At 35.5% G+C, this 13,022-nt stretch overlaps 1 protein-coding gene across 1 annotated transcript; it reads left to right on the top strand.

The window, feature by feature from the left end:
• The first annotated feature begins 1,952 nt into the window (after nt 1-1,952).
• On the top strand, nt 1,953-12,597 carry LOC139123434 (uncharacterized). Its single transcript, XM_070689570.1, has 2 exons — nt 1,953-2,220; nt 12,328-12,597. The coding sequence occupies exons 1-2, from the start codon at nt 1,978-1,980 to the stop codon at nt 12,385-12,387; spliced, it is 303 nt and encodes a 100-aa protein (XP_070545671.1). The 5' UTR covers nt 1,953-1,977; the 3' UTR covers nt 12,388-12,597.
• The last annotated feature ends 425 nt before the right edge of the window (nt 12,598-13,022 follow it).

Raw genomic sequence — 13,022 nt, 5'->3', positions numbered from 1 at the left:
GAATCAGGCCCAGGATTTGAATGTAGTTAGGGTCTACCGGTATGCCATCCCTCAATATTCTAACACTCTGTATAAAATTCACTTTATTCCTACATGTATGTCTTCATCTTCTGATGAAAACCCTATATTATTTCATTTATGGTTGAAGTTAATACAAAGTCAAATACTAATAGTTTACTTAAATTTAGCCAGTGCTACTATATCGAAAGGGTGAAGATGTCCAATAGCTTTTAACTTGTCTCACTCAGGAGATGGTGGTGGACTTGAACCAATCAAAGTGTATCATGGTGTCATTGAATTAAAGGATGCTGAAGAGATACACATTGATGTAAGTTTAAAATCATTGAAAAATATTTGATCACCTACCAACTACCAAAAGGCAACCTACTAGGAGGATATACTTACATGACAGCTGCTGAGATTTCGCAATGTGAAAATATAGTAACTGTAAAACATTCGACATGGGTTATAGTACGTCATATATTATAATAAAGTTAATTCAAATGAAACAACATGTAACAAATGCTGTTTTACTTTGGCATTAACAATTTCAGGGTGAAGACACTGATCAGAAATCTGACACGACAATCACAGGAGAAGTTGCTGATAGAACTCCAACTGAACACAGACAGTGTAAGTACATCAGATTTACCATAGTTTGTACTTCTCATTGAGAAAACTAGTACTTGATATGCAATGCAGAAATAATTCCACATTTTAAGTCCCAAGGATATCAATTATTGTCCAGCAAGGGTTTATTATTAATGGGACAACCGTCCTTGTGTATCCACAATTATGTTGAAAATATTTTGGTCTTTGTCTGTAGCACAAAACCAGGGGTGAGCAAATTCATTTTGAATCCCAGTGGTCCCCAGACCAGTAGCAAAATCAATTCAGTGGTCCTGCAACTTAGTCTGGTTGTCCTGCTCTCCCCCCCCCCCTGTTTTTATAAATCTTAATAAATCATGAGCATAATCAGCATTCGAGCATAGTGATGTCGGGGTGATCAAAACAGCGGCTTGCAAAATGTCGTCTGTTTCAGCATCATATTCTATTCATGGCCGTGTGACTCTCTAGTGTTCTAGAGATGTTCTTTTTCATCTAATTCTGTCATATTTCTGATCTTTAGTTCGATTCCTAGAGCGAAATGCATCACCAGATTATTTACACTTTGTAGATGGGCCAATGGCAGTACTTACAATACATCGCCACTAGCTTTTGCGCATCACTGTTACTCTACCCAATTGAGTGCGCACTGACTGTCTGTCACTGTCTCACGGATGGGGCTTTATTGCCAGCTGTTTTCTGACAAACTCATATCTCAAATGATTAGCCATAGTCATTCAAAGAACCTGCTCTTTATGCAGAACAAAGTTGACTCAATGTAGCAGACGATCGACCACTGCCAGCTGTGTGAGCTCTATATTACTGCACTGTCTATACAACAGCATGATCAGCAATTACTAGTCAAGTGAGCAATACCGTTAACCCTATAGACCCTATTGCCTGAAAGATGACGTAAGTGGCAGTGGAAGTCATCTGATCACAAATATGACCTGAGAATGAGGGCAGTGCAGCACTGGCAATGTTGTGTACACGCTTGCGGGTATCGGTTGCGTGTTTCGTTATCTTTTTATTTCTGTTATAGTTTTTATTATCTCCTGTGTCCATCGGACAGAAAAAAAGAAAACTAATAGTCTGCGGCAAAAGACTCGCTGGTCTTGGACCTCGAACCACTGTATTTGCTCACCCCTGTAAACCATATGAAAGCAAAATATAGTCCAAGTTAATCACTACAACTGCTTCTATTGATATTTGTTATTATAATCATATTACAGAAATGACAGATTTGAGTGTGATAACACTTGCCATCTGTTTGAACAATTTTTAATACAGTAAAGTGTTAAACATGTATTGGCATAAATATGTCTATTTTTGTTGTCTTTAGCTTTGGAAGATAGTCTATCTACATCAGAGATGGAAAGGAAAACTCTGGAATCTGACCTGAAGGAGGCAATGACAGAGAAGGCTGCTTTCAAAGAGATCTATGAAAGACTGACACAGAAGTTAGAGAGCACTGAGGAGTCATTGGTCAGTCAACGCATTGAGAACAGTGAAAATCAGAAGACATTACAGTCTGAACTTGAAGACAAGAAGAAACTGATCAAGGAACTTGAGGATAAATTGGAAAAATCAGTACTGAAAAACAAGGAGACAAAGGTACAGTATCTTTGATTACATGTATGTTTGAAAGTTGTATTCTTTGAATGCATCATTTGCTGAAGTAACTGGTTGACTCAATTTGAGTCTATGTGTGTCTTGTGATTGGTCAGTAGTTGTCTGATCTATCACTTGTGGGGGCTCATTTTAAAGTCTTTGAGAAAGAAGAATTTTCACAGTCTTAAAGTGTAAGTCCTGCCATATTTTGAGGCTTTTTTCGTTTGTCTTTAGGCCTATACTCTAATTCTGGTTTTCAAAGGAAATTGGTATCAATAAAACAAACATTTACACACAAACTGAAGCTTATTTGAGCGGTTTTTAGACGGTTGTATTGTGCTATTTGACAAAAAAAAGGAACAGTTGCACATTTTGACTTCAATCATGGCGACATTTTCCCGAAATTGCCGAGCTTGCTCCGTTTTGGCGTAAGGACCTGTGACGTCACTAATAGAACGCATGATTGCACTTAGTGCATTGGCTATGGTGATGGTGATAATTTCATGAGTGAAAGCAGTACAACTGAGAATGTCATCGTCACAGAAGACATGACAAAGCTGTTCAAAATTTACATTCCTACAAATTTTAACCGTCTGCGACGAGCCCACCACAGTCCAACACACTAGTGCATTACCGTACACACACAGCAAGCTACGAAAATATGAACGAAGTCTGGAGTTGCCATCCCACCTCATTATTTCTTCTCAACATAAATTGCCTAGTTCAAAATCTGTATACAAAATTTTTAATTACGCCATGACGTTTGTAGATAAATGTAGTACCGGTAGAGATCAAGTTGAAAATTGTTCACTGTTTAACACACATCTTTCTGATCCACAGCTGGAAATGGAACCGGCTGAAAGTCGCATTAGCATAAAAACCAAAGTAGTATTCTCGCCGCAAAATCTTCAGTTTGGTGTTATAAAACCTCAAATGAAATTTGGCACTTTTAAACATATGTGACCGTGAAGACGTGTCTAGCCTAATTCTCTGGAAGAAATAAATTAAATTGATATGATGTAAATATCGGGCACACTAGCTGGCACCCAAGGCTGGGCAGCTCGGCTGGCCATTTCTGTGGCAGAGTGATCAGCTATGCTTCCGCAAGTTTTTTTTGATTAAGTGTTATAAAGCACAGTGCTCATTGTTTCATGACTGTGAAATTCTCAGAGAAGCTAAAATATTTTGGGGAGACTTATTCGGGCAGAAGGGAACAGATGACGACAACGCTACTGCTTCATCAACAATATGAAACTTCTTTGCTACAGGTTGTGTCACTGTTACTGGCAGCGCCGTGCTGTATTATACATAACCTATCAATCAATCAATCAATCTTTATTTACTCGACACATACTAACAGAGAGTATGGTATGGTACATCAAGATGTGTTACAAATGTAAGTGAACAATACAGAGAAAGAAAAACAACCATTCATCTCTGTAATACGAAAACATGCAATAATTACATTCATTGGAGCTGCTTCAGCTCAGTATAAACATGTGCTCTTTAAGAAAACAGTAAAAGTCTGAACAACAAATGAACAAAAGTTACCATGACATTTTTCAGCGGGAAGCTACTGGAGGGTTCAACATACATTTGTATTCTTTAGAAATACAGCTAGATCAAGAACATTTTGTTCCATTAACTTTTTAACAACTTCTTCTTTTTCTAAGAGACTATAACATTTACAAAAATCTGTACCACTACTTTGTCCCAATAAAATTCTTTCTGAAGTATGATTTTTACATGAAAATAATAAATGAAACTTATCATCAATTTCATTATAATCACATCTCTGACAGATTCTTTCATTCAAAGGTAATCTAGGTTTACTTTTTCTTCCCATTTCAATACCCAAGTTATGGTCACTCAATCTGAATTTGGACAAATGTTTACGGAGTGTAAAGTCAGACAAGCATTTAAGTAATTTTCGAAGACAAACTGAGTTTTGAAAATTCTATATGTACGTAATTTGTTACCATTTCCATTTTTTCTTACATCATCAAACAGATTTCTCCTCCATGAACCCAAATATTCACTTGTAAGATTTTCTTTTATTTTCTTCTTCAGTTGACAATATGATTTCACTCCCAATGAACTGAAAACATGCATATGATTACAATCCCCCAAATTGCGATTAATAAATTTCACCCAAGGAGATTGAATTTTTCTGTTTTCTGCGAGTGCCTTTTTAAGAATGTGATTTGAAGGCAAACTGTTCAGTCTACACCAATATCTTATAACAGACATATAAAGTGAGATCTTCAATGGTAGTCTACCCAACTCAGCTCTTATGCCTTCCAAAGGAGTACGTTTACTGACTCCTAGAATAAATCTGTAAAACGACATACAAAGACTTTCAAGACAATTATCAGTACTAGTGATTTCTGTTGCCCAAATTTCAGAAGCATATGAAAGAATTGGAACAATCAATGTGTCAAAAAGTTTTAAGCAAAGTCTAGGATTTAACATTCTTTCACATAAAATTGACTTTTTTATGCTGAATAAAGCTTTCATTGCTTTGTTTTAAGATTATTCTGGTTTTGTTTGAATTTCCATTAGGTGTAATAAGAACACCAACATATGTAAAATGTTTCACTGTTTCAATCAAATGTTTTCAAAGTAAAATTGCACATTGTTTATGAAATGATTACTCTTGTTAAATACCATTGTTTTTGTCTTATCTACATTAACTGTGAGACCCATAATTTACTATAAGAAAGTAACTTATTCAGACAATTCTGTAAGCCTTCTGCAGATTTTGACATAAGTATTAAGTCATCAGCATACAAAATACAACTCATTTTCAGGTCTCCAATTTCTATTGGAAATCAGACATATCACCAAAAATACCTGGGAGATCATTCAGAAAAACATTGAATAAAGTTGGTGAAAGGTTACAACCTTGTTTAACACCACAAGTAGAAAGAAACCCATCAGAAATACCTCTTGGTAGTTTCATTTGTACTGAGTGTTATCATACATAGATTTTACAACATCATAGAAACCACCGGTTATTCCCAACCTCTGCATTTTAAGAAATAATCCTTTTCTCCAAACAGAATCAAAAGCTTTCCTAAAGTCTACAAAAGCTACATAAAGCTTGTTTGAGCTTGAGTTTTTCAAACTTTTAGTAGAAAACATTTTATCAATTACAGTCTTTAACAAAAATACACAGTCTGAAGTACGTCTATTCTTTCTAAAACCAAATTGATAAGGTGAGAAAAGATCATTGACCTCTAGATACTTAATGAGACGCTTGTTCAATACCAATGTGAAACGTTTTGATAAACAACTTGAAAGTGCGATTGCTCTGTAATTTTGATCACATTTGTCCCCTGATTTGTGAAGTGGAACTAACAATGTTGATTTCCAGAATGCAGGAAATTTACCACTATCCAGTATATGATTAAACAATTTTAAAATGCTACTTATACACACATTATTGCTAGCTTTAATCATCTCATTTCTTATGCAGTCTTCACCTGGTGCTTTCTTATTTTTCAATTGTTTAATGGCAGATAATAACTCATTATGTGTTATTGGAGTATTAAGGTAAGTATTTAGTCTCTTTATTTTTTCCAACTCTCCCAATTTTTCAGAAACAATTTTTTCTTCAGTTGTTGTGGACTTATTATTATACAATGACTCAAAATATGAAATCCAATCATTACTCTGTACAGATTCATCCAATGGGACACCCGATTTATTCCTAAGGTTCTTCAAGATATTCCAATATTCACCTGAACTATTTCCATCTGCCAATTCTAGTTTGTTTATCAATGATTTGGTAAACTGCTGTTTATTAAATTTAAGTTGCTTTCTGTATTTTTTCCTCAGGGTGAAATAATTACATCGCAAAACTGGATCATTAGGGGTTTTATCAAAGGCTTTAGCAGCATATTTTAGTTCCCTGCGTAAATTATAACAGTTTTTGTCAAACCACTGATTTCTTGTCTTCTTTTTCCTAGACTTATTGTATTTAACTTTCAGACATCGCCTGGCGCCTGTTGAAAATATCCTTGTCAACTCTATAGCTGCTGTATTTGTATCTGTACTATCTAAATCATATTTCATAAACTTATCAAAGGCATGAGTGAAATGTTCATTACTAAATGTATCATTGGAAATGTCAGCACTGTCATTTTCCCAAACATAACTTGGTAAAGGCTTATTCGGTACGGAGTCACAGACTACTGTGTAGTTACAACGTAATGAAGTACTTATAGCACAATGATCAGACATGGCACTGATATCATGAATTCTGAAATACTGCAAATTCTTATAGTTTTGTTTTAGTAGTTATACAATAATCAACAGTACTTGAACCTACTGGATGATGATAGGTAAATTTCCCTGACAAATCCCCAACAGTTCGCCCATAAGCAATTATCAAATTGTTATTTAAACAAAGGTCAATCAGTTGCCTACCAAACTTATTACCATTTGGCATTGAACAATCTCTGCTATTTCTTTCTCTAAAATCATCAGATGTATAGAAATTTGGTACAGGAGTATAAACTATATCGTCGTCTTTAATAAAGTCCTTGAGAAATCCAACTCTACTATTTAAATCACCATGAGAATGATATCACCCATCACTGAGTATATTGAAATTTCACTTTCTAATACATCAAAATAATCATTTTTAACATGTACGCAAGAGTTCTCTGGTGGAATATAAACACAGCAAATGTACATATCATTTTTCAAAGAAAAGAACTCTTTGTCAAGTTTACACCATAAAAAATCGGATATCTTGATTTCAACTTTGTAATGCCTTTTTCAAAGAAGACTTAAACATAATTGCTGACCCTCCAGCAGCTCTACCTCGCTTTTAGAAATACAATTTCTTTCGGATCGGAAAACACTAAAATCATCAACATGAAAAAATTCTTTGTTACAATTCAACCATGTTTCTTGTAAACATATCAAATCAAACTGTTTGATAAAACTTGAAAATTCATCAGCATGAACAGCTTTACTGTTAAGTCCATGTACATTCCAAGAGCAGATATTAATGTTACTTCTATTAGAAAAAATTGTTTTCCTATGAATTTTATGAGAATTTAGTAAAGCTTTGTCTGTAAATTTACACATGATATTATTCAATACACCGGCAAACAGTGATTTTTAGCAAATGAAGTTCAACTGAGTTACACCTGTATCAAGTGTTACTCCATAAAACCAGCTAAAGGGGGGGGGAGGGCAATGTTTTTTTTTATATGCATAAATTTGAAAATAGTAGTAGTAGAAGTAGTAGTAGAAATAGTAGTAATAATAATAATAATAATAATAATAATAATTATCATTATAATAATAATATTAATAATAATAATAATAAATAACAAAAACTGGTTATAACTTAACTCATATGAATCATACTGATTACACTGCTACAATGTATTCAACAGGTGACCAAGCAATACATTGTACATGTGAAAGTTACTGAGGCCAATATCTACCATTTTGATTCCAGATAGGTCTATAATCAGTATACATTTGAGTTACTCCTTTTGGTGGAGTAACCTGATATGAACCATGAGGAACATACTCATTATACCCAACATATCTTCTGTTACCAGTATGTATGTATGAACGACTGGGTCTATTATCTCTGACTCTACCAGAAACACTGTGATAATGATAATTATGGTTACCATTGCCTTGAGAAATACCATTTCTGTAGTAATTACCAACATTATTGTAATGTGGCCTTCTGTACCCTTGTGGTTGTGTACTCTTAACACGTCTGCTAGGGTAATGGGTGTAGGCAGCAAGTAATGCCAAAAAAAAAAAAAGAAATGTTTCTGGTAGGCCTTTCTTAAAAAATGGTGCGGCGACGCGGCTTTTTTTTTTTTTTTTTTTTTTTTTTTTTTCCTCCTCCTCAAGGGAGGGAGCAGGGTCAGTTAAAGCGCCAAAGCTTAGCGGCTAATTTGCATAATCATTTGCATATCATTAATTTATATTTGCATATGGATGTAAGCTTGCACATGCATCCACACATACATGTACACTCACAACAAAATGCAATGGTAACACACAAGTGTGCAGTTTGAACATCATGGAAACTCTTTATTACACTTAAATAAATCATCACAGTATTGTAATTACAATTGCAAATAAAACAGAAGATTCAGATTGAAACTTTGAGAGCAAGAAATGGTTTGTCTGATTGGAGTTTCATTAATACATATATTGCTAATAAATTGTCAAAACTTGCCAACAATGAGGAAAATTCACAAGTTTAAGCTTTACACAATTCAAATGCAATTGAGTTTTATATCATTTTTGAACGACAAACACCGCGAATAATTTTTCATCACGGGGATAGATTTCAACCAGCGCCCCCCCCCCCCCCGCATACGTCTACTTCCACTGAACATCGTCGTTCGATTCTTGATTTTAAAAATACCACCAAGATGATACAAGACACGAACTAAGTACAACTAGAATCCCTCGAAAATCAGGTGTAAAATCTTTCAGAGATCGTGTCAGAGTGGAACCACACGCGACGTCAGTATCAATGTCAACACGTTATGAACCTGTCGACCAACATGGCCGCCGCCATATTGAAATTTATGCAATGTGAACTCGATCGCGATCGTGATCGTACTCAGACAAAACTCATCGTTGTACAATCATAATCAACCTCACCAGTCAACTCTTGTTTCTTTTGCGGTCCATTTCGTTGATCAAAGCACGGGAATGTGATCAAAGGCCCTGCTAGTGCTACACCGCCTACCTCTGTGAACACTTGTCCGCGATGTATACTGTCTTTGTTGGTCGTAATAGTCGTTCTGGAATGAAAATTTGTGAACAACCCAGCCGATTCTTCTATTGTTTTAACGTTCCTCTCAACACTTCCGGACAACTTATCTGATGCATACCATACTTCACACCTTCCACTCTTTCACCAGGTTAAAAGTTGCAGTGAGCGCTTATGTGTAGACAATGCAATCAGCTGGTAGCTACGCAGAGCGTGTGAACTAAAGGATGGCGGGAATATTTTAAAGCGTAGCGGGGAGAATCGAAGCGTAAGCGGGGGGGGGGGGGGGGGGGAGGAGCGGGGGGGGCTATGGCGTGGGGACCGCTATGGCTGGGGATAATACTGAGTTTTGTAGTTTTATCAATATAGTAACATTTAAACTGTTCATGCAGTCACTGATCATGTGCCCCAAAGAATTTTCTTTCTCTTCAGCCGTTTTGGTTTGGTGTTATAGTAATCAGTATGTACTAGTTTGCCACAGCCGCCGGCCTCAAACCAGGAAAAAAAGGGTGACGCGCTGTTGTTCAAGTGACGCGCGCGCTGACCAGAAACATTTCTTTTTTTTTTTTGGCCTAATGCCTTCTTAATATCAGACACAAATAGACTAGTACCACCTGAATTTATGTGAACTAAGTCAGGGTTGAACAAATGCCTACTTCTTGACAGCTTATCATGAATAACAAATACACAACCCCTCCAGTGTGAACAAGTTGTATAAACAGCTTCATTGTATTGATTTATCTTAGCATTCATACCTCTATCATGCACACCATACCTTGGAAGCACACTTGAAACTGCAACATATGCCTTCGGAAATTTGTGAAAAACCTTTTCCAATAAAGAATTGAAACTCTGGTGGCATGATTTTACCTCTGAAACTGAGAGGTCATTTGTACCCACATGGATTATTACAGTTGTAACATTATCACAATTCTGTACATTATCAACAAAACAATGTGCTTCAGCTAAATTTGGTGTGAACACTTTTTTGTGCATTTTTTGGATACATTGTATTTGGAACTACTTTCTGGAGAATAGAATCCCCAATCAACAGGGTGTCTACACCATTACAATCTACAATCTATCTATCGTTCAGTCTCTCAAGAGTCGGTCAGTCACTACTTAAACTTTTTAGGAATAAGTTAGACGTCTCCTAATGCTACTAATTATAGAGTCACACATACATAAGATGTAGTACTTGTATTGTTTTTATTTACAATCACTTTCGTTAAGCAGCTGAATTGGCGTTCAGTCCTGGTGGATGTAAACATGACCATACTTCTCCGGGCCCTGCACCCCCTCGACATGTTTTGGGCAACCTGTCCGCAGTCTTGCTGCTGTTCTTGCTCTTGTCCACAGTTGATTATGATATACGCGAACGCTTTCTGGTGACAATGGTCGTACTGATACGGTATTGCGATCACATAATCGATGTAGTAACTCAAGGAATTCTATCTTACCGTACATCTGGCTTCCGAACCGAGTGTATTCGACGCGAAGTCACAAGGCCAAGGCATGGCATGCTAGGCACTCAAAAATGTGCACTGCAGAAAACGCTTGTCTGAATGCCTCTTTGCCGACCCTTTCTTGTAATTTTGGTCAATATGGCTAATACGGCATCCTAATAAAATGCATGTTAAACTGGCAATGGCTGCGGTTAGTTCAGCCACCAAAAGGGTAACCAGAATGGCAGCCAATTTCAAAATCGCACAACGTATTGCATTTCTATAATATTTAACCACGTCGTTTCCTTGGGATGATGCATTTATTTGATAAAGTAGGGATGGCAAAATCATATAGCATGGCTCACTTTAAGCAAAATTAATTTTAAATTTAAGCAGGACTTACACTTTAAAATCAAAGATTAATTTTTCCCCACAGTGTTATCACAGGGTGGCCATGCATCTAGCCATTTTGAATTTCAAATGTAGGTATACCGGTATGTTGAGTAATTTGTTTGACTAGTTCCAAACTTTGCTCAGGGATCCCTGATTTTTATTCTTGATTTGGTAAGAGAATGGTTTAAAGTTTCACTGAGGAAAGATTGAGCAAAGTTTAAGTATTCCCACTTTCAAGGCATTAATTACACAATTACACATAATTACTATCAATCAATTCATAAAGTGAAATGTGAATCTATACATTTTTGTTGCTGTCAGCCCTGAAGATATCCGATCTAAATTTGAGATGGAAAGGAGAAATTTACAATTTCAACTGAAGGAGGCAAAGGAAGAGAAGGCTACATTGGAAGAGAGATGTAAGGAACTGAGGCAGAAGTTAGAGAGCACTGAGCAGTCATTGGTCAGTCAACGCATTGGGACCAATGTAAAGCAGAAGACATTACAGTCTGAACTTGAAGAGAAGAAGAAACGGATCAACGAACTTCAGGAAAAAGTTGGAGAATTGGAACATAAATTGGAACAATCTGAACTAAAGAAACAAAGAGAGAGAGGTAAAGTGTCTTTGACTTTCTGTTTTTTGATTAATTAGGATAATATATATATTCGTCATTTGCTGAAGTAACTGGTTGACTCTCTGTGAGTCCATCAGCATCTTGTGATTGGTCAATGGCTTAAGTCTACACTTGTTGAAATTTGGCATGGCAAAACTTTTGAAATGACAATCAGTCACCTGTCGTTGTTGAAGTGAATAACTGCAAGTTTCCAATAGTTTGACTTCTAATTTTGCATCAATCAATCAAACAACATCCTAAGTAATTTTTGAAATCTAAAATTCCAGTGTTGTTGAATATCATTTGAACCTGTACAGGTTGATAATTTTTCAATGGTGTATACTTGAATGATAATAATAATAATAATAATAATAATAATAATAATATTTTTGCTTGCTTGTAAATATAGGATTTACATCACATTTGTGGCAATAAAAGTGTGATACAAAAATAAGTTAAAATTTTCTTCAATAAAGATAAAGTATTACAGTATAATAATAGTAGCTAATAATCATATAGCATGGCTCATTTTAAGCAAAATTAATTTTAAATTTATGGGGGACTTACACTTGAAAATCAAAGATTTATTATTCCCCGTAGAGTTATCACAGGGTGGTGGCTATTTTAAATTTCGAATCTCGTTAAATGTTTAGTAATTTGTTTGTCTAAGTTCCCAACTTTGCTCAGGGATCCCTGATTTTATTCTTGATTTGGTAAGAGAATTATTTAAAGTTTCACTTAGGAAACTTTGAGCAAACTTTTAAGTATTTCCACTTTCAAGGCATTAATTTTATAATTACACATTAATTTCACATAATTACCATCAATCATTTCATTAAGTGAAATGTTTAACAATTTTGTTTCAATCTGTACATTTTGTTTCTGTAAGCCCTTGAAGAGATCCAATCTAAATTTGAGATGGAAAGGAGAAATTTACAATCTCAACTGAAGGAGGCAAAGGAAGAGAAGGCTACTGTGGAAGAGAGATGTAAGGAACTGAGACAGAAGTTAGAGAGTACTGAGCAGTCATTGGCCAGTCAACGCATTGAGAACAGTGAAAAGCAGAAGACACTACAGTCTGACCTTGAAGAGAAGAAGAAACTGATCAACAGACTTCAGGATAAAGTGGGAGAATTGGAACATAAATTGGAACAAAGAGAGAAAGGTAAAGTGTCTTTGACTGGTGTGTGTTTTTGATTGATTGTGTTTTAATTGGATATTTGCTGAAGTAACTGGTTGACTCAATATGAGTCAATCAGTGTCTTGTGATTGGTCAATGTTTTAGTCTACATTTTTTGAACGGTATGGCAAAACGTTTGAAATGACAATTGGTCATGTATAATTGTTGGAGTAAATAACCGCTTTTTTCGAAGAATTTGACTTTAATTTTGCATCAAACAATCAATCAACATGCTACATAATTTTGAAATCAGAAAATGCCAGTATTGTTGAATATCATTTTAACCTAATGATAATATTCAGTTGTGTATACTTGAATGATATATGTTTTCTGGTAACACCAAAAATTTACTTCAGGGAAAGTGAAAATTATTTACTGAAATGTCAATTTCATTTTGCTGCTAT

The sequence above is a fragment of the Ptychodera flava genome (assembly GCF_041260155.1).
Source record: "Ptychodera flava strain L36383 chromosome 23 unlocalized genomic scaffold, AS_Pfla_20210202 Scaffold_23__1_contigs__length_28996876_pilon, whole genome shotgun sequence".
Classification (NCBI taxonomy): domain Eukaryota; kingdom Metazoa; phylum Hemichordata; class Enteropneusta; family Ptychoderidae; genus Ptychodera; species Ptychodera flava.
The sequence above is the reverse complement of the archived record's forward strand: the minus strand, read 5'-3'. Positions and strand labels throughout refer to the sequence as shown.